This window comes from Sphaerodactylus townsendi, linkage group LG05 (assembly GCF_021028975.2).
Source record: "Sphaerodactylus townsendi isolate TG3544 linkage group LG05, MPM_Stown_v2.3, whole genome shotgun sequence".
Classification (NCBI taxonomy): Eukaryota; Metazoa; Chordata; class Lepidosauria; order Squamata; family Sphaerodactylidae; genus Sphaerodactylus; species Sphaerodactylus townsendi.
Window position 1 is genome coordinate 62,424,204 of NC_059429.1, and position 20,851 is coordinate 62,445,054.

At 39.8% G+C, this 20,851-nt stretch overlaps 1 protein-coding gene across 2 annotated transcripts in view; it reads right to left on the minus strand.

Moving 5' to 3' along the window:
- HOOK1 (hook microtubule tethering protein 1) overlaps nt 1–20,851 on the minus strand; it is a 43,787-nt gene that overhangs the window by 14,973 nt on the left and 7,963 nt on the right. For both annotated transcript variants that reach the window (XM_048497368.1, XM_048497369.1), the window contains exons 3-10: nt 20,334–20,406; nt 17,784–17,834; nt 15,524–15,656; nt 13,502–13,569; nt 12,700–12,762; nt 12,083–12,166; nt 7,151–7,317; nt 3,650–3,790 (exon numbers count right to left, since the gene is read on the minus strand). In XM_048497368.1, coding sequence (XP_048353325.1) covers nt 3,650–3,790; nt 7,151–7,317; nt 12,083–12,166; nt 12,700–12,762; nt 13,502–13,569; nt 15,524–15,656; nt 17,784–17,834; nt 20,334–20,406 — 780 coding nt within the window. The remainder of the gene's footprint in view (nt 1–3,649; nt 3,791–7,150; nt 7,318–12,082; nt 12,167–12,699; nt 12,763–13,501; nt 13,570–15,523; nt 15,657–17,783; nt 17,835–20,333; nt 20,407–20,851) is intronic.

Consider the following 20,851-nt stretch of genomic DNA (forward strand, 5'->3'; position numbering starts at 1 on the left):
ACAATTTCTGTCTGGGTTACCAAACTCCAGGTAAGAGCTGGGGTTCTCCTGGAATTTCAACTAACCTCCAGTGATGAGAACTAACAGTAATGACAACTTTGGAGGGTGAATCTGTGGTATCATATCATGCTGATCTCCCTCCCCAAATTATGCTCTCCTTAGACACCACCTTCAAAACTCTAGGAATTTTCCAAGCTAGAGTTGACACCCCTAGTTCAAATCTGTAGCCCTCTTTTAACTTCTCTCCTCCAGTAGTCTTAACTGCTTTTCTATGACTACTAACTAGAAGTCAGAACAGAACTTTATTATTATGGTCAAAGACCAGCCCATAAAAGTTTCTAAAACATTTTGTCAATAAAATAAGGACATAAGAACAAGCCTGCTGGATCAGACCAGAGTCCATCTAGTCCAGCACTCTCCTGCTCGCAGTGGCCCACCAGGTGCCTTTGGGAGCTCACGTGCAGAATGTGAAAGCAATGACCTTCTACTACTGTTGCTCCCGAGCACCTGATCTGCTAAGGCATTTGCAATCTTAGATCAATGAGGATCAAGATAGGTAGCCAGAGATTGACTTCTCCATAAATCTATCCAAGCCCCTTTTAAAGCTATCCAGGTTAGCAGCCATCACCACCTCCTGTGGCAACATATTCAAAACACCAATAATGTGTTGCGTTATGCCTATATACAAATCTGATGTACCTTCAACTGTTATGCAGTCCATACAATAAAATATAGTTACATAAAAATAACCTCAATATTCAATTCCTTAGATGGGTAATCCAAAAATACAGTCATAATATCCATGTGCACAATATCATCACATCCCCATTGTGTCTTAATCTCCATACTAATTATTTCCTACTAAAACATATATACTATAAAACTGTTTTAAAATTTCCTTTAAATTTAACTCCTCTCCACCTGTCATGATAGTCTTGAATATGTGTATCAAATATATGTATCAAAATTCCAGCCCTTAAATGTTATTCCTGGCAACTTTCTTAGTGTTATATATCACCCTTCCAAATTTAGCAACCTTGAGAATCATTTTGTGATCCTTGTCAGTGAGGATACTAACTAGAAGTCTTTTTTTCTCTCCTCTTGGCTGATTTCAACCGGCAGCTTTTCTTTTCAACATTAAAGATTTCTTATAGAACCCAACCAACTCACAATTACCAGACAGACTGGGATGGCTTTTAGATGTAGGAAAAAAGTTTCAAAGACCAAGATACTTTCACAATAAATCAAAAACCTACTGGAGATTTTTAAAACTTCAACATATACTAAAAAAAGTTTCCAAGCAGCTTACAAAAATCTGTAACAGCATTTGAGTTTTTAAAAAATTAAAAAAGAAAATCAAACCTAGGTTTACCCAAATATCCTGGTAGATTTTAAAGCATAGCAATTCCCTTCAGGTCAACTTTATTCCTTTCTCAGTTCAGCCTGTTGTCCATCTTGCTGCAGCCAAAGTCTCCAGCAAAGATTTATCCAGAGCTCTCTTCTTTGGTGCTTTGACCTTTCTTTCTTTGTTTCTGGCTCTCTTGTTTATAAGGTTTATATCTGGCTCTCTCTCCCAAATCTTGATTAATCAGTAAAAGCAGCTCTCAGTTTCGTTTCTCCAACCCTCAACAGGAATACTTCTGTCTGGTTTCTATTTCCTATGCTGATTTACAATCTTTGTACCTGAAAATGATAATTTCCCCCCAAAGGCTACAATTTTAAACATTCAACAAAATAGTAGAAATTGTTTAACTCCCTCCGAGAGATTATCTGCTGATGTTAGAGTTTTCCTATAGATCAGAAAATATAGGGGTGAAGAAATCCAACTGACTTACTCCTCCCCCACATGCATCTATCTCAGATCTAGCTAAGGGAGGCATATGTACACTTCTCTATACTTCTTGAGAATAGCTCAGGTAACCAAGTAGCACAAATATGGTAGTTCTGAGCACAGATGAGGTCTAAATTGCTTTCACCAGTCAACAGAATGATCCACAAATACCATTTCCAAAATTAAGATTTTCGGGGCAAGCTGGGTTTCCAATGCCCAGGAAAGGCCTGAATTTCTCCCAGAAGCACAAATAGTCTCCAGACTACAGAGATCAGGTCCCATGGAGAAAATGGCAGCTTTGGAGGGTGAAGTCTATGGAATCACATCCTTGCTAAGTTCCTTCCTCTCCCAAAACTGTGCTCCCAAATCTCCAAAATTTCCCAGCCGAGAGTTAACAACTCTACTTTGAGCCCAATCAATCTCAAGTCCCTCCCTCTACCCCCAAATATCAATCAGTTTGAAGGAAAAGGAGCCTCTTTTCCTCTTTCTCTCCAAACTGGTCATTGAGGGGAAGAAGTCCTTCCACAATACGCAAACCCATTTCAGTTGTGCATTTCATAGGCCTGTTATTTAGGAAGTCTGCAGCACTCCTGAATGCATGACATCTTTAAATGGTAATCATTAGCAGAACTTGTTCAGACATGGAAAAATGTAATATAAATGGTAACTAAAGCATAGGGATGTGCTATATTACTTATATACTAGGGTTGCCAAGTCCCCTTGGCCACTGCTGGGAGATGGGGTGGTAGGCCAGATCCAGGTTGAGAAACTCTTAGAAATTCGGAGATGCACTCTGGATAGGACGGGGACCTCATTAGGGTTCAATGTCATAGAGTTCCCCTTCCAAAGAATCATTTCTAAAAGGTAACTGATTTCTGTAATCTGGAGATGAACTGTAATTCCATGGGATACCCAGGTCCCATCTGGAGGTTGGCATTCCTAGTATATCCATTAAAACAAAGAAATAAAAATCCATTACAACCACTCTTGTTTATTGGTATGTTTTGCATTTTCAGCACCAGAACAACAAGTAAATAGTTTGAACAACTTCAATTATACTCGTAAACAAAAGGCTCCAAGATTATAGTCTAAATCTGCTACTTTAAAAAAGTACTATATTGCAACTGAATTACTGTCTTTATCTGATATTGTAACATTTTAGTTCTATGGCCATTACACACAATGTCTCTTTCACATTGAGTGTAGATTTCCTTCAGTTTTGATTCTTGGTTACATGTTCCCTCTCTTTGGCAGTCATCTCACCTTCAGATCAGAGAATCCCCACAGTTTCCAAAAGTTCTGAAAGAATGAGTTTTCTTCTCCCTTTGCAGTAAAAGGAAAGACCAGCATGCATTTGGGCTTCTGAACAACTCCCTGCCTTCCTCTGCCCGCACTGCAGCAGTTCCTCCCACTCTGAGTCACAATTTTAGAAGGATCAGAATAGCTTTTTTTTCTCACATTGTGAAATTGACAAGAAATTGACATGGTCTAGCATGATAGTCCAATATAACAGAAAAAAAGGCAGCAGGCAACCTGAAGGTCACAAGGAAACAAAGAGGAAGGGGGACAGGGGGGCAAAATGGTGGCTTGGCTAGGGTCACTTGGCTAGGGAGCAGTCCTTGTGCAAACAAAAATACCATGGGAAAAACCCACCATGAAGCAAACAGTCATGAGATAAGTAGTGCATGCATAAACGGCATATGTCTATGAGAAGTGAATCACTATACATTGTTGTAAGAAATATCAAACCTGAAACTTAAGACAACCTCAGCATATGCTGGGGACCTTCTTTATAAATGGTAACAATTCACAGCATACCTAAGAACATCAATTTCATCTTTCAATGCCCTGGATTCTTCTGCCAGACCAGTCAGTTCATCATTCCGATGCTGAAGCTCAACCAGTTGTTTCTCAAGCTCTTCACAATGAACCCGGTAATCATCTTTTGCAGCTTCAAGCCTTTTCAAAAACATAGAGGATTTACTAGAAAATGCTTTGCATTATTAACTTCTTTAATACCACACATTAGATTAGATTAGATATTTATTTTATATACTACCCTCCCCAGGAGGGTTCAGGGCAGTGCACAACATAATAATATAGTACAGTAGGTCTGAACCAGAGGTGGGATCCAACCAGTTCTCACCACTTCTCTAGAAGTGGTTACTAATTTTTTTCTGAGTGCCAAGAAGGGGTTACTAAAGCAACCTCCCTGCCCAATAGGGACTGGAGATGCGTGTGTGAAGCGGTGCCACTGTTTGAATCCCACCACCATCGGAACCTGTTATTAAAATGTTTGGATCCCACCACCGGTTTGAACATAATAACAATACCAATTTCACTAGCCCCAGAAACCAGCAATTCAATAATAATCAATAATACCATCAGGTTAACAGCTAATAACAAATTAATCAACTTATAACAGCATCAACAATATTAATATAACATTTCATAACAACAACATGATATGATAGTTACATAACAACAATAGCATAACATTTCATAAGATAACAATACAGTAACAACGACAATATAACATAACAATATCCTACCTACAAATACCACAGCAATCTAACCCCACAATAAACATAATTTCATAACAAATAAATCATATACCATCACCCAACTAAACAACCTCTTAATTAACCTGATATAGTATAAAAATTAGAAAAATAGACGGCGACTTCCTAATAATGTCATAGTCCAGAGACAACCTAAATAGAAACAACCTAAACAACAACAATCCTACCTATGCTACCAAAAACCAATTTAGTGAATACATATTACTCAGTCCAACCCTAATTCTCATTATCACTAGCTAAACTGTACTTTTTGACACCCTACAAAATCTAAGAACCCTAATTTTACTACATCTACTTTGAAATAATTAAGAATCATGTCCAAGGTCCACAACGTTTTGTGCAGTGAGTTCCAGCGTTCCTACAGGCCACTACCATGTTCTTAATGGGTGTGCCCCGTTCCTCAATAGGGGACTCTCCGATGTTTTTTGCGCCCCCCTCACCGCCATACCCCAGGCTCTGTCAGTAGGAGTTGCTACATCGCAAGGGGGTTCCTGCCACTGGCCCCCTTCTCTGTCCAAGTGTCCTCCAGGATAAGTGGGCATCGCAGCCTCCACCCAGTTTCATCCAGGGATCATGGCCGCGATCAAATGCTGTTTGGGGGTCCCTGCCACCAACCCCCCCTTGTCTCGCCAGTTCTAGAGTCTCCACTACGGACCTCTCCACTATTTCACAATTCACCCAGCTCACCATCCACAAAGTCCGGGAACCGGGAACCCCCCACCACCGAAACGGACCAAGCTTCATCGCCCTCCACACAACGTAAGTAGATTGTTATCTTGCTTTTCAAGTTTCCGAATTTTCCTAAGCAGGATGCCAAATGCAAATCCAAAGCAGTAGAGGGTAGGAAAAGCCCCTAATTCACCTCTTAGTCCTAAAAAGTTCTAAGGAAATTTCCAATTACCGGAGCTTCAGACCACTACCTCTGCTTCGGGCACCATCTTGTTGGTGATTACCTATAATGTGCAGTACTGCACAATTATCTTACATCTATAGTGGCAATACAAAAACGCTCAAGAAAACTTTAGAACAAAGGGACATAGTAGACAAGAAACTGATTAGCATATACATTTCCTTTCCTCAAAGGAAAATTCAATCTACAGAATGGATGCTCTAGAACAGGGGTAGGGAACCTGCGGCTCTCCAGATGTTCAGGAACTACAATTCCCATCAGCCTCTGTCAGCATGGCCAATTGGCCATGCTGGTAGGGGCTGATGGGAATTGTAGTTCCTGAACATCTGGGGAGCCGCAGGTTCCCTACCCCTGCTCTAGAACTACCATTTTTTTCAAAAATGTAGTTTTGTGGTTTATTGGTAAGCAACCAATAAGAGAAATTGATAAATTTAATGCCTAATAAAGGTTTCTTCATGAACTTCATGAAATGGATAAAAGTAGAACATTAGAGGGTCTCTGCATTATAAAAATGATCATGACTCATAAGAAATGCATTAACTAAATATGAGCAAAAAAAGAGAAAACAATCATGGCTTATTCTGCAGATTTAAAGGGATTGTGTTTATTTTTTAAAACCTTCATATTACTTTTTCACCAGTACTGCACAAAGTCATACGCAAACTAAAGCCAACAATTTAAATGATGTGAAAAACAATAAAATTATAAACCAGATTACCAGAATTAAAAGCAGCAAAATACCCTAAGATCCACAGCAATTAATTTGAAAATAAATAAGCAACTTGAGTCAGTCTGATAGTCTAATGGAAAATTTTATATCATGTGGGGGTATGCTGCATAACTTAAGTGCGACTCACAGAAAAGGCCATGTTATTATGGGTTCTCATAGAACAAACAACCCATCAGAGCAGAACCCTAAGTACAGGCCCACTGAGAAGATCAGAGCAGTTAAGTACGTTTAAGTTGGAGAAAGCATTCTCAGGTATGCTGAACCTAAGCTGTTCACAGTTTTATTGGTGATAATCAGCACTTTCAACCAAGCATACAGAAAATATATAAGAAGCACAGTGTAAGCAAGTACACCTGAGTTGTAAATGGGATAAGAGAATAGCGTTTTACATCAGCTGAAGCTTCAGATCTATCTTCAAGGCAAGCCTCACAAAGAGATCACTATATTAATCTGGTGTAGGGCTGCCAGATAAGAGATAACCCCAGGCCACTGGCAGGGTTATCTGGGGGATAATAGAGTTGTCAGATCCAGGCTGGGGAAGACCAGGACTTCAGTGAAGTACAATGCCACAGAGTCTATCTCCAAAGCATCCATTTTCTCCAGAAGATCTGATCTCTGCAGTTTGGAGATAGACTGTAATTCTGGAGGATCCTCAGATCTCACCTGGACACTGGCATACCTAATTTAATGGTTCTTAATTTGTGGACTGGAACCCTACAATGGGTTATAACTCTTTTACAGGTTGTTCACAAGGCCAAGCTAGGAGGGAAGAAGAATAGGGTTAGCTGAAAGATTCAACTGAATATTTGGATTTGTCTCTGCCATTAACCATGAAATACAGCCTGCTGCTCAATATATACTTACATATACTAAACATAAAAAATAAAATCAAAACTTGTTGTGTTAAACTCCTACATTTATGTTCGGGAGGGAAAATAGCATGGATGTATTTTGCAAGCATATTTTAAAAATATTTAGAGAGACCCCCCCCCCCTCGCAAATAGTCTATTAATAAGAGAAAAAGTTGGAGAATCACTGAATTAATAAATCCATGAGGTCATTAGGAGTGATAATGCTGACATATCATTAATCCCTACCTGAAGTTTTCTTCTTGCAGTTGTTCCAGCTGTAACTGTGCATGAAAATACTTTTTTGTAACTGCAGTGTTTGTATCATCAAGAGAGTCATCCAACTGGTCCAATCGATCATTCATGATCTCATTTTCGGACAGTAAACTATTCTTTTCCTCTTGAAGGGCTGCCACCTAAAGGTACAGAATCCATTTTAGGATTATTGAGTCATCAAATCATCCAACAAAATGTACTGATATTTAGCCACAAAGTGACCCCATCCAAATAATCTCAGCATGGATGAGGGGCTATAAACAATAATAACATAAATAATAAAATAAATAATAAAATATTTGTTACCTTGTATTGTGACAATGTGCACTTATTTATATACACTATCATACATTAACTAGGAAATATTGATTTAATTTTCAGTTTACTTACCGTTTCTCTTTTCCCCATAATATTAGAATTCATGAGCACCCAATGTGGATAATCAGTGGATAATCAGTGGTAGATACATGACAGATAAAAGAAAGTACTTAATCACTTACAATAATTAAGTTCTAGAACCCACTGCTGTAGCATGTTCTCATGTCCACTTGTTTTATTGACATTAAAAGGAATTAGGCAAATTCGCTTAGTATAGGTCCATCAATAGCTAGTAGATTTGACGACTCTATGGAACCTTTATATTTAGAGTCAGTAACTCTCAGAATACCAAGAAGTAAGAGGGCAGGAGGCAAGAAAAAGTGGAGGTATGGGTCTATGTACCCTGTTGTTTTGGATTGGACATGAGGTTGACCACTGTGTGAAACAGAATCCTTCTCTAGATGGACCACTGCTCTTATTCAGCAAGGATAATATTATGAGGAAAAGAGAAACAGTAAGTAAACTGAAAATTAAATCAATATTTCCTAATGAACCTTATGAACCTTTCTTATAAACCTTCAAGTAGTTGCTTCAGACTTCAGCCTCAGAATGGGCTCGAAAGATGACAGCCAAAGAGGCAGCATGGTGTAGTGGATTCTAATCTGGAGAACTGAGTTTGATTCTCCACTCCTCCACCTGAGTGGCAGAGGGTTTATCTGATGAACCAGATGTGTTTCCACACTCCTATATTCTTGCTGGTGACCTTGGGTTAGTCACAGTTCTTTGGAACTCTCTCAGTCCCACCCACCTCACAAGGTGTCTGTTGTGGGGAGGGAAAGGAGTTTGTAAGACACCTTGAGTCTCCTTACAGGACAGAAAAGTGGGGTATAAATCTAAACTCTTCTTCTTTTATTGTCAGGAGAGCACTATACTTTCTTGTGCATAATCCCTTAATATAATCTTGAATGGGATAGGAAAAAGCCTTATCCCGACACATCATTCTACTTAAGCTCCTTCATATACTTTTTCTAACAGATTCATTACATCACATGACTTGCTTTCTTACGTTAGTAAACATGCACATCCTCAAATGGAATAGTCAAATAGTTATTTCTCTTCCACTTGCTGGTTTTTAGATTTTCACACAAAATTTCTTTTAGGATTTGTTATGGGATTTTACCAGAAAGACTGGAAGGGACCTCAAGGGTCATTCCCCCTAACCTCCTGCACAATGCAGTAAATTCACAATTACCTCCACCACTACCACCCCACTCCCCTAGTGTTCCTTACTGTATGCTCAGAGGAAGGCAAAAAACTTCCAGGATCTCTTTCACAAACTAAGTTCATGGAATCAAATGCTAAAGAAGGTACAGTCGATGGTTGTCCGACTGGAGCTAGGTAAGGCAACTGTCTTTTATAAGATAAGAAAAAGATACTATTTCTAGGTTGTAATGGAAAAAGAAACCAAACAAGACATACCATGGGGGAATCTTTAATTTATGTAGGGAAAAAATGCTTTGCAGTTTGTAAAATAAAGACACAAAGCAGCACGGCACTCACTAACACTCAGCATTGAATGATTTTGACAAAAAAGCAATTCCAGAAGCCATAAGCCAACAGCATTTAAATACCTACACAGCACTGTACATGGGAAAACATGCATTTTGTAATTATTTCTGAGTATGTTGCCAGTAGAGAAAAAGGGATCACAACAGTAAGTATATTAACAGCAGTAAAAGAGCAACAGATTAAAAGAACAGAGAAGCCTAAAAAAAGAAAAGAAAAACCTCAAGCTTTTGCTAGTGAAAGCCACTGTGTTAATTTTAATATCATACCATAACATCAGAGCATGTCTTGTTAGTTCATTGATACTTAGATGCAATATGCTGTTTGGATTACTTTTCCCTAAAACAAAAAATAAACCTACCTTTCTGATATTCTTGTAAAGTATCATAGGAGACCTTATAAGTGAATTTATTAAGAATTAGTTTAACCAAGAATCATCCATTTTTGTTGATTTTCAACTAAAAATATATATTCAGTATATGACAATATCACAATGTCACTTCCGGGGGGGGGGGGTTGTCACATAAAATGTTTCCTGTCTGTTAGGTTGGAGACACTTAATTACAGTCATGAATATAATGTAAGTCAGGGAAAATTTATGTACATCATTTCAACGTCTATATCTTTCCCCTAATTGCAAAGGGTGGTTTGTAGATGTTATTATTTCATGAGTGCCATTCTGGCCAGAACTCTGACCAGTAGCAGCTCCCCAGCGTCTCATGCAGACACAGAGGCCTTTCACATCACCAACTACCTGATCCTCTTAAGTGGAGATGATAGGGATTAAACCTGGAACCTTCTGCATGCCAAGCAGATGCTCCACCACGAACTAACCACCACCTCCTAAATGAAGCTACCTTACACAGAGTTTGCCCACTGAACCAATGGCTTCAGCATTTATATTGACAGGAAGAAGCCCTCAAGCATCTCAGCTAGCTGTGTAACAGACTTCCCTCTGTGATACACCTCTGAAGCTGCCAGCCACAGATGCAGGTGAAACATTAGAAACAAGATCTACCAGACCACAGCCACACAGCCCGGGAAACCCACAACAACCAGTTGAATCTGCCCGTGAAAACCTTTGACAATACAGTGTTGCCTAATGCTTAGTTACATGATGCTTTTATGAAAATGGCAGGGAACAACCTGGGGCTTTCTCCATTCAAATCAGGTGATCCAGCTTTGAACCAATTCCCCACATATTAAAAAAAACTTGAATGGAAATTCTTACATGAAGCTGCTTTGTAACAGATTACATTACAGGTCCAGTGCTAACTATTGCTGATGGGCCCCAGATGGGTAGCAGCTCTAAACTGGTTTCTCTAACCACAAAAGCTGAGCATTAACCAGACTGTGTGGGTATGGCCCTTTTTATAAAAACCTTTGCCTTGCGCAATGTTAATCAGCTTCTATTAGAACCAATCCTGTTTGGCTTTTGGTTGGAGAGCTCTGGCAAAACTGTGCCTTATGCAAGTTTGCAGTTTTAAAGAAAGCATTTGTATTTTGTATTCATAATTCTGCCTTTGAAATAAGTAGTCAAGGTAGCACATAAACAAAACATAAAGCCGTTCACAAAAATATAATAAAAGTGCTAGCCTAAAACAAAGGAATAATAAGAAAATATACAAGTTCTAAATTACACATCAATGTTCCACAAAGAGAGACAGCCAAAAACAAACTTGCCTAAAAGACACAGCCAGTTATCAGCTTCTGCCAGAAGCCCAATGGAATTAACGGGTCTTCACTAATATCCAGAAACCACAGACAAACCCTGCTAGGTGGTATCTAACAACAACAATATTCTATAACTGCTACAAACAGGAAAAAACACCATTAAAATAATCTCATTGTTTGATCCACTGCACCAGCATACAAAAACACAGGCCAGGAAACACAGGCCCACTAGTACTAAGCCAGGGCTCATGGCATCCTACTGATGACTAGACCAAAGCCAGAAAATAACACTGCAGCAGTGCTGAATGCTGTCCCACTGCATGTTGCTCAAAATGAATATCTGGACCCAAAGATGCAAGCACAATCTCATGTACAACCTTTTTAGTGTAAGGTGGGATCTGAAAACTCCCAGGAGAACTACATATTGCATTTTTCATATGAATGCATACACCAGAACATCAGAATGTTATGTTCCACCATTCTGCCGCATAAACCCTTTCTCTGGATCCATAACTTTTCCATGTTAAAGGGTGCAACCCTTTCCAGGTTATAGAAAGCTGATACTTATTTTCTCTAGGCAAGAGAACACAGGCTAGCACATTTGTCTCCTCTAAAAGATAACAAGATACTTTTGTTATGTCAAGTGCCAACTGACTATGATATGTTACACCAAATAGAAGTCCAGCAATGATAAAAAAAGAGACAAACAATGCAATGCTATGTAGAGTTAAGCCAACTGAATTCAATGGGCTTAGGACTGTAAGGAAAATGCCACAGGGGAAATGATGTATGGTGTTCATTTTGTCAGAAAGATGCAACTACAAAAGCTTAAATTGTGTAAGGAATCTCTCAGGGGCTCATTCCGCACATACAGAATAATGCACTTTCAAACTGCTTTCAGTACTCTTTGAAGCTGTGCGGAATGGCAAAATCCACTTGCAAACAGTTGTGAAAGTGGTTTGAAAATGCATTATTTTGCGTGTGCGGAAGGGGCCAGGGATCGTGAAGCATTATAGAAATTGTTACTTGGAATTAAACTAAAAGTATGCTTTCACAGAGCTTTATTCTAAGATGTTTGTTGCATCAGATTATTGTATACAGAAAAATCAATCAAGATAATGGAATGGTACTGTATGGTAAACAACTTATTTTGAAATTGTCAAAGATTACGATATCATTTATTTAGTGTGTGAAATGCACTTACCCAGTCTAAACCTGCTATTCAATGGAGTAAGACTGCACAGGACTACACAGTCAGTGAACTATAGTTCCCTTATATCAGATATAGTCCCTTTATCAGATATCGTCCCTTTATCAGAGGCATTTAGACAAAAACCATAGGCTCACCTGTAGGTCTAGCTCTTGACATCTTTGCTTCAGTTCTTCTTTTTCTGCAAGTACTTCATTAAGTTCTTCCAGTGTTCTCTTCAACTTGAAAATGAATTGTCATCTTCAATTATTTAGCAACACGTAAGAGTTTAGTCGGTCTCTTACCGACATACTGAGCCTCCAGCAGTTCCCACCCACTCGCATTCAGTGAGAAAACTATGGTCTGGTCTTCAAACAATAAAGTATATAAACATATGGCAAATTATTCAGATTTAGTTCTACAGAAGTCCAGTACCAAATCTCTGAAGTTTTTAGTCTTACTTCTTTTTATCTGCAAAACTGGTATTTTAAATTATGCTAGCACTGGGACCTTCAGCATCAATTCACGGGCAAGGAATTTGGGCTGCAAAAACCTGACATTGATTATGCCTTCCCATGCATCATTCTGTCCAATGCCCAATGAGGAACCAAAAGAACATTTCCTTCATTGATGACATCTCCTTTGGTAGTCAGAAGAATATGAGTGTACTTAATATAAAGTCTATTAGTTGGAAAGTAATTATAAATTGAGAACAGAAAATCATTATTGTTCTAAATGTTGCTGTTAATATTCATTTATTACAAATCATAATTACCTGTTGTTCCAGATCACCAGTCAAGTCACTTGCAACAAAGCCGACTATTTCTTTGCTCATTAACTACAACAAACAATAACAGCAACTTAGATACAATTATGAATTCTATAAAACAACTATAAAATGGCCTGGACTGAATCTGACAGAGCTAAGCACATAGTTTTCCCTGGCGCTGTAAGCTATATCAAGCTGCAGTTACAGCTCAAGCCTGAGCAGAGATACACCTTTCTAAGTCCTTTGAAGTCTATGAGCTTAGAAGCACGTAGCTGTGTTTAGGATAGTCCTTGGGAAGATACTAACAGTGCACAAAAGGTTATTGTCCCATTTTGAATAATCTGACCTGAAAGACAGTCACACAAGTCACAGTGGCAAGTCATTAATAAGTCCTGCTTATCCTTTTAAAAGATGGCTTTCTTCATTGAAAGCAAGAGTAGAACAAGCAGTTTGACTGGGTCAGGTAAAAAGATTGGGCTGCTTTTCAATTATTAACATTAGTTTAGGGGTCTTCTGGAAAAACTAAATACGCGACAGTATATCTGTCAGTGTTGGCATGACATCACTTCCAGGAACCCCCAGAATCGATATCACACCAGTAATTCCTAGACAGAACTGACACTGCTTCCTGGTTTTGGCCAGCAGCAACAACACACCGATTGCCCAATGTCCATTTAAAAAACATTTCTTCTGCCACAGCTTAGAGTAGCAGCAGGAAATTGGAGCTGAGGGATGGGATCTCTTGCAGAAGCCTGGCAACCTTGACAAAGAACTGACTGCATTTTTAATGTATAAGATTGTTGCTTACCTCTTGTATAGCAGTCATGACAACGTGCTGAACAGACTCTTCTAGTGTCATTATAACTTGTATATGTTCTATAAGGGAAAGCAATTTGGAAAACTTGCTTAAAAAAAGACTTTTGCTCTGTAATTCACTTCTGAAACATTTACTCCAACTGAAATTTTCATTTGTTAAGGCAAATGAAGACCTAAGTTACACACATTATGTATGGGATATTGAAATACACTGAGTCCCCTTGCACACATGCAGAATAGTGCACTTTCAACCCATTTTCAATTCACTTTGAAGCTGTGCGGTACAGCAAAATCCACTTGCAAACAATTGTGAAAGTGGGTTGAAAGTGCATTATTCTGCATGTGCAGAAGGGGCCTGAGTGCAGAAAGGAGATATTTCATGTGAGAGTGCCAGCCACAATGAGGTGTGTGCGGGGCTGCCAATCAGCATGAGCAGTCCATCCCAAGTCTTTGTGGTTGATGGGACAAAACTTCAGCTGTTTCAACCAGGGGCTTTGCGTAGACTAGGCCTGTGCCTTCCCACTACACTACATTCTTCTCTGCAGTCCTCTGCACCCCAGTACATGAGGCTGGTGTTGATGCCAGAGAAGCTGGGGAACCCTAATGTCCTATGCTATGCATTGTTCCTGTTTGTCTATGGGAGGGTTTGGTGAGAGGATCACTCCCAGCTATGACAGTTGTGGGTTCTAGGATGGACTCTTCATGCTATTCTGCAGCTGTTTAGTTTGTTGCTAGCAAAAAGGTAAATTTTGCCTCCAAGCCATTATACCCATTAAGTAAAATCAGAACCGTTCTATGTACTGTCAAAGGCTTTCACAGCTGGAATCAACTGGCTGTTGTGGGTTTTCCAGACTATGGCCACACAGCCCGGAAGACCCGCAACAGCCAAACTCAGAACCTAAAACCCTGACAGACATAGGAATGTGTAGTTGTATGCTTCCTTGTTGCCAGGGTCTGCATTCTTATTGCCTAGCAAAAGGCTTGTGCTCTTAACCCCTGCCAGCTTCATGATCTAAACCCATCTGCTGCAGAGGTCTTAAGAATGCTACTGGAATTGCCTCTGCCAAGTAAGCTACAGAAGTGAGTGAGTACTGTGGCTGGAGTTGCCATTTTCCTTCTCTTTGTGTGCCTCAGACAAAAGGAAACGAGATGTAGGAGACTTGAACCCATACTAGGAGAGCTCCTTCTGGGGCTCCTCTTGGTAATGCCATGAATATTGCTGTATTTTGAAGAAGACATCAAGGAGGTGTAGCCACACCAGCATGCACTGGTTAGCTGTTTCCATCTGCCCATCATGGGGATGTCATTAGCACACCACTAATGACTGGTGACTTATGGTGAGGTTGTTATGGACTTTTGTACAACTGCTATGTTCTATGCATCTTTTCTATTGCCTCTCTGCTAAGCAAACATAGATCACAGATTAGTAGCACTGCCACAGTGCCTGCATAGGGGTCTTAGGGTTTGACTGTTACCAAGGGCATATTTATGGAAACCCCTCTCCCCACCCACAGCCTGGCTGGATTCAGTGTTAAACAGTGTGCACCAACTCCAAAGTCCAGGTGGACAAGCCCAGTGTTAAATCGCAGGCTCAACCTGGCTAGGTCCAACTTTTTACTGCTTTTTACTGCTGGTTCCACCTCCAAAGTCACGTGACTCTGGAGGCAGAACCAGCAGAATAAAACTGGACCTGGCCAGGCCAAGTCTGCAGTTTGATGCTGGGCTCAGACTGGCCAGGTCCAGCTTTAAACTGCTGCTCCACCCTAGATACACATCTGGCTGTTACTTCTTTGAGACTCCTTCAAACATTTACCGGTAAATTGTTAAACTAAGCTCCCATTTAACAATTAGTCATACGTAGTATATTGAACATCTAATAAACAGGAGTCAACAGTTTTATCACCGCAAACTTTTTCATGATTCCTTTATGCAATTTATTTCTCAATATAATCTGTAAAAATCTGCCACAGGGTTGATTCACAGGAAAAATATTTAACTAAAGCGCATGTTATACCTTGTTTCTTTTCACAGTTGACAGCACAGCCAAGAATAAGCTGCAGTAACCTGCCCAATTGTACAGGATCTGAATGTTCAGATATCCGACTTAAATCAGGAAGGAGATTGTCTGAAATCTGCTGGCCAAGAAACTGTAAAGAGTTTTGTTTTATAATTGTATAATGCCAAAAATGTAGTCTATGAAGATGTACATTTGTTGAACTTACTACAAGCATGGGAAGAAATTGGAGAAGTTAAAAAGTTGTTCAGCTTGTCTGTAGCTTACTTTTCTTCTATGCACATGACAAGGAAATTTTATATACATCTTCTGAGGTATGTTAACATGACAATAATTATTTAAAGAAATATAACTATGAAAAACTAAAAATACACAAGAACTGTATTTTATCAGTTACCGTATATACTCGTGTATAAGTCAACCCACATGTAAGTTTTACCACAAAAAACTGGGAAAACTTATTGTCTCGTGTATAAGTCGAGGGTGGGAAATGCAGCAGCTACTGGTAAATTTCAAAAATAAAAATAGATACCAATAAAATTACATTAATTGAGACATCAGTAGGTTAAATGTTTTTGAATATTTATTTCAAACAGTAAACTAGCTCTGTAAGTGGAAAAGAAGGTCAACAAAAACAATATGGTCTCAACAATAACTTTAAAAGTACAAAACCCTTAGTTCAACCAGCAACCAAGTTAAAACACAGGAGTTAAACTCCTTCAAAACTGGATTTTTGGTCAGGGGAGGAATGTTTATGTTAGCAGTACCAACATTTCAGAGTATCTTTTGGAGACCTTCCTGATGATACAACCCAGGTTTGGTGAAGTTTGGTTCAGGGGGTCCAAAGTTATGGACCCTCAAAATGTAGCCCCATCTACTATTAGCTTCCATTGGAAACAATGGGGGATGGGGCACCCTCTTTGGGGGTTCATAACTTTGGACCCCCTGAACCAAACTTTACCAAACTGGGTGGTATCATCAGGAGAGTCTCTTGAAAAATCCCTGAAATTTTGGTGCCACTAGCCTAAAAACTGTGTCCCCTGGCAGCCGACAAAGTAAAAACCCTAAAATATTTTTTAAAATACACCTGACTCGTGTATAAGTCAGAACAAAAATGTGCTGAAAAATTTGACTTTTATGCGAGTATGTACGGTAAGTCATTTGTTATCAGTGGATGACTGAGAATATGAAAGGTGATTATAGGGCAAGTGTGTAGTGAGAACTGCAGCCTCAGAATCCTCAGTCAATTTGCAGACAAATGACATAGGATGAAGCTTAATGCTAGGAACTCTGCTGGAGATGCAGTAGTGTATGCTAGCAGTGAAGTGGCTCCATGAAATTTAGCATGCTGAGTAAAAACAAAAAAACTTCTCCAAGTAATTCCTCTGTTGTGAAAACTGGCATCATAGCAACTTACATAATGGATAACATACCCAGCAATTTCATGTGACTTTAAAACAAATGCTCAATATACAAAATATTTATTTTATCTATAAAATATTTCAAAAAAATCTTCCCTTTTAGACTTCCTGATACAATAAATTATGAATTCAATGTACAGAGAAAAGGGTGAAAATGACTTAGGACCCATCTAGATGAGAAGGGTGAAACGGCTCATAGGAGTGGTGGAGGTCCACACTGGCATGCCCCCCCCCCTCCAGCCAGCATAAGGGACACCTACGCTGGCATAGAAAGAAAAGATACTGGTGTGTGGACACTGCACATCTCCGCGGCACACAAACCCAGAAGTGGCCAAGGCCTAAGAGGCATGCTGGTGCCCAAGGGCATGCTGGTGAAGCAGGCCAAGGGCATTCTCTGAGGTGGAGCCAAGTTCAGTCAACTTCCACTCAGATTGCAGCCAGGAATCCATCTCCTCCGCAGCTGCAGACTTACACCACCAGGAAGTGTGGTGCTAGTCTTTTTCTGCAATAGGGCTTTTTGACAGGCAGGAGAGTTTTTAATTTCCTTCCTTTCTGTGCCTCCTGAAGCCCCTTTTGTCATACCATCCCCATCCGTCATGGAGCTCCCCCACCCCCGCCATCTGAATTGGGCTGCCTATCACAGAATATACAAAAACAGCCACCCAAGCAAGTTTTGCGTACATAATATCCTATTGTTTTTATTTTAAGTCAACAAGAAACAAACCATATGATAACATTTTATCAATGCATTATCAAATGTGCTACAAATTCAGATTTAGAGTTTGATTTTAATTTGTTTAAAGTTTGATATTCTAAACAGACTGCAGATCTTTTCATACCTCATGATAATAATCCATAATTCTCTGAAGAACCTTCTTCAAATTACTGGCCTATGAATGTTCAAAAGAAATAAAAGACCTTGGTTATGATAAAGAATTCACTATTTAGAGACTTAAAGTCTGGAAATACATCTTGTATATACTCTCCTCACTGGGCCAAAATCACATATGAATATGTTAATATCACCAGTCTATTGAAATGAATATCTATAAAATACTATTTATAGTTAAAGCAAATCAACTTCAGCTAAAAATCACAAACAAAAACTATAGGTCCATAAAAGACTGCAAAACTATCAAACAGCGATACCAATAAAGTCCTAGACAGAGCTCTGAGACTCACCCACTATTACCCTAAGTTTGCTGTCTCTACTTAATTTGGGGAAATTACCTGGAGACAGAGAGCGAGAGAAGGTAACTGAGATCAACAATTCTTGTATACCAGAATAGTTCTTGGTGAAAACTCTCAAGTGAGCAGGCAGTGATATAATTAAAATATTGTTTTATTAAATACTAAAAAGAGTAAAACAAGAAATACATTTTAAGCAATGATCATATGTACACAAAGCATACAAGAATTGACTGACAGAAAAGGGAGGAAGTTGGATAAGGTTTCAGGGATGGGTGATAGTTACCAGACTTAAAGGGACATCCAGGGAAAGCAGCGCTGAAGAGGAAAATGACCAGAATTCCCATGAGCAAAGGAAACAGCCCACAAATAATTGGGGGTGCATGCATGGATCCAACACACACACACACACTCTATGAATGGCCAAAGGACCAATATTTATACACAGAAGTGGGTCCTGAAGCAGTCTGAGTTAAGCAGGTAGGAAAACCAGAGAAAACTGATTGCTTCTACAGGGATCCAACAAAAAGTAGGAGAGGGTTTATGAGTTGTCAGAACCTAAAGGAAAGCTAGGCTATTCTCTGGAATAGTAATTGTTGGGATGGGTACAGATGGGATAAAGAAATGACCTGCCTGGAGTGATGATTAAAACAGCTTAGGGTGACACAATGGGGATCAGCTAGCGACATTGTCCAGTCAGGCAAACTTAATGCCAGCAGGAAAGTTCAAAGACCAACCGCTTTATTGCCCAGGCTTGACCTACAAGATGGATCCCAAAACCCTGAGAGGCATCCATTTTGTGGGGATCAGTGTCTTCTTAGACAGCCAGTGTGGTGTAATGGTTAGGAGTGGTGGACTCTAGCTTGGAGAACCAGGTTTGATCCCCCACTCCTCCACATGAGAGTGGACTCTTACCTGGGTAAATAGATTTGTTTCCTTGCTCCTACATTCCTGCTGAGTGACCCTGGGCTAGTCACGGTTCTTCAGCACTCTCACAGCCCCACTTACCTCACAAGGTGTGGGGAAATGAAAGGAAAGGAGTTTGTAAGCCACCTTGAGTCTCAGGAGAGAAAGGTGGGGTATAAATCCAAACTCTTCTTCTTCTCCTTTGTCCCCCATGCCTTCATGGCACCCCTTAGCGGAAAGAAGGGTCTGACTGCTTATACCAGGGGTAGGGAACCTGCGGCTCTCCAGATGTTCAGGAACTACAATTCCCATCAGCCTCTGTCAATTGCGCCATGCTGGTAGGGGCTGATGGGAATTGTAGTTCCTGAACATCTGGAGAGCCGCAGGTTCCCTACCCCTGGCTTATACCATTGCCCTGTGCATGGCAGGTGGGGGCCTGGCCAATGGAAGTACTGCTTTATATTGAACCACTCTGGCTCCTTTGTCTGGACCTTCTCGGCCAGTGCAGTGGAGCATCTTTGAGCTCTCACCTCTTCAAGATAGGACACGGAGGCTAGGTCAGTTGTCCTCTAGACCATGAGCACTGGAGACTCCCAAAGGTTTACAACTGAGGATCCTTGCTCAAATATCTTACCAGAAAAAAGGGGGAAGAATTAGGACTAATAAAAGAAAACAATTCTTCGCGCAACGTGTGATTGGTGTTTGGAATATGCTGCCACAGGAGTTGGTGATGGCCACTAACCTGGATAGCTTTAAAAGGGGCTTGGACAGATTTATGGAGGAGAAGTCGATTTATGGCTACCAAACTTGATCCTCTTTGATCTGAGATTGCAAATGCCTTAACAGTCCAGGTGCTTGGGAGCAACAGCCGCAGAAGGCCATTGCTTTCACATCCTGCATGTGAGCTCCCAAAGGCACCTGGTGGGCCACTGCGAGTAGCAGAGAGCTGGACTAGATGGACTCTGGTCTGATCCAGCTGGCTTGTTCTTATGTTCTTATGTTCTTAGGATGAAGTGTGGAGTACTTCATGTTCAAAGACAGAAGTGAGATGGGAAAGTGCCCTGACCCAGCACTGGATTGTGCAGCTGGTGTAATCCCTGGTGGAACTGAGAATTTAAAGGGCTGAGTACCTGTTCTTCCAGTCCTGGTTACTGGAACACATCCTCTTTCCTAGCAGTTTCTTAATCACAACTTAAACTATGAGACCAAACTTTTCCCAGTAGTGTAAAAACTGTTTATTTGTAAAGTTAAAGCTATGAAATCTCTCTGAAAATCACGAAGACTTCTCCATTTACCTTTATTCTCCAATTGTCACCAACATCTTCTTTAATACGGCTTAGCCAAGCTTCATCAAACCATGCAGCATCACTAGAACAAAATGAAAGCTTTTTAAATGGAATATCCCGGAAACAACTGAAGCTGACAACTGAGCTCCAACCATGTTTCCCCATCTGAGCCAAGATAGTTTGCTCTGTAAACAACATTAAAGCCTCACATATATAATTACACAATTCAGCTACTTACATTTATGATGTAAATCAACGCTGTTTAAAAAGAAAGGATAAGATAGAAGAAAGAGAAGTAGAAGGGAGGGTGTAATAAAAGAAGCACATGGGGGTACCTGAGAGGAAGGGGTATCTACTTTGAATTTATTACAAAAATATAATTGTATATAACAAAATTAAGCATGAGTATTTGAAGTGTTACTTTTAACCATTTTTATTCAAAATCTAATACACATTCACATGGCCCTCTGAAATGTCACTCTACTGATTTTATCCTTTAGCATAAAGTTGATAGTTACTCTTAAATT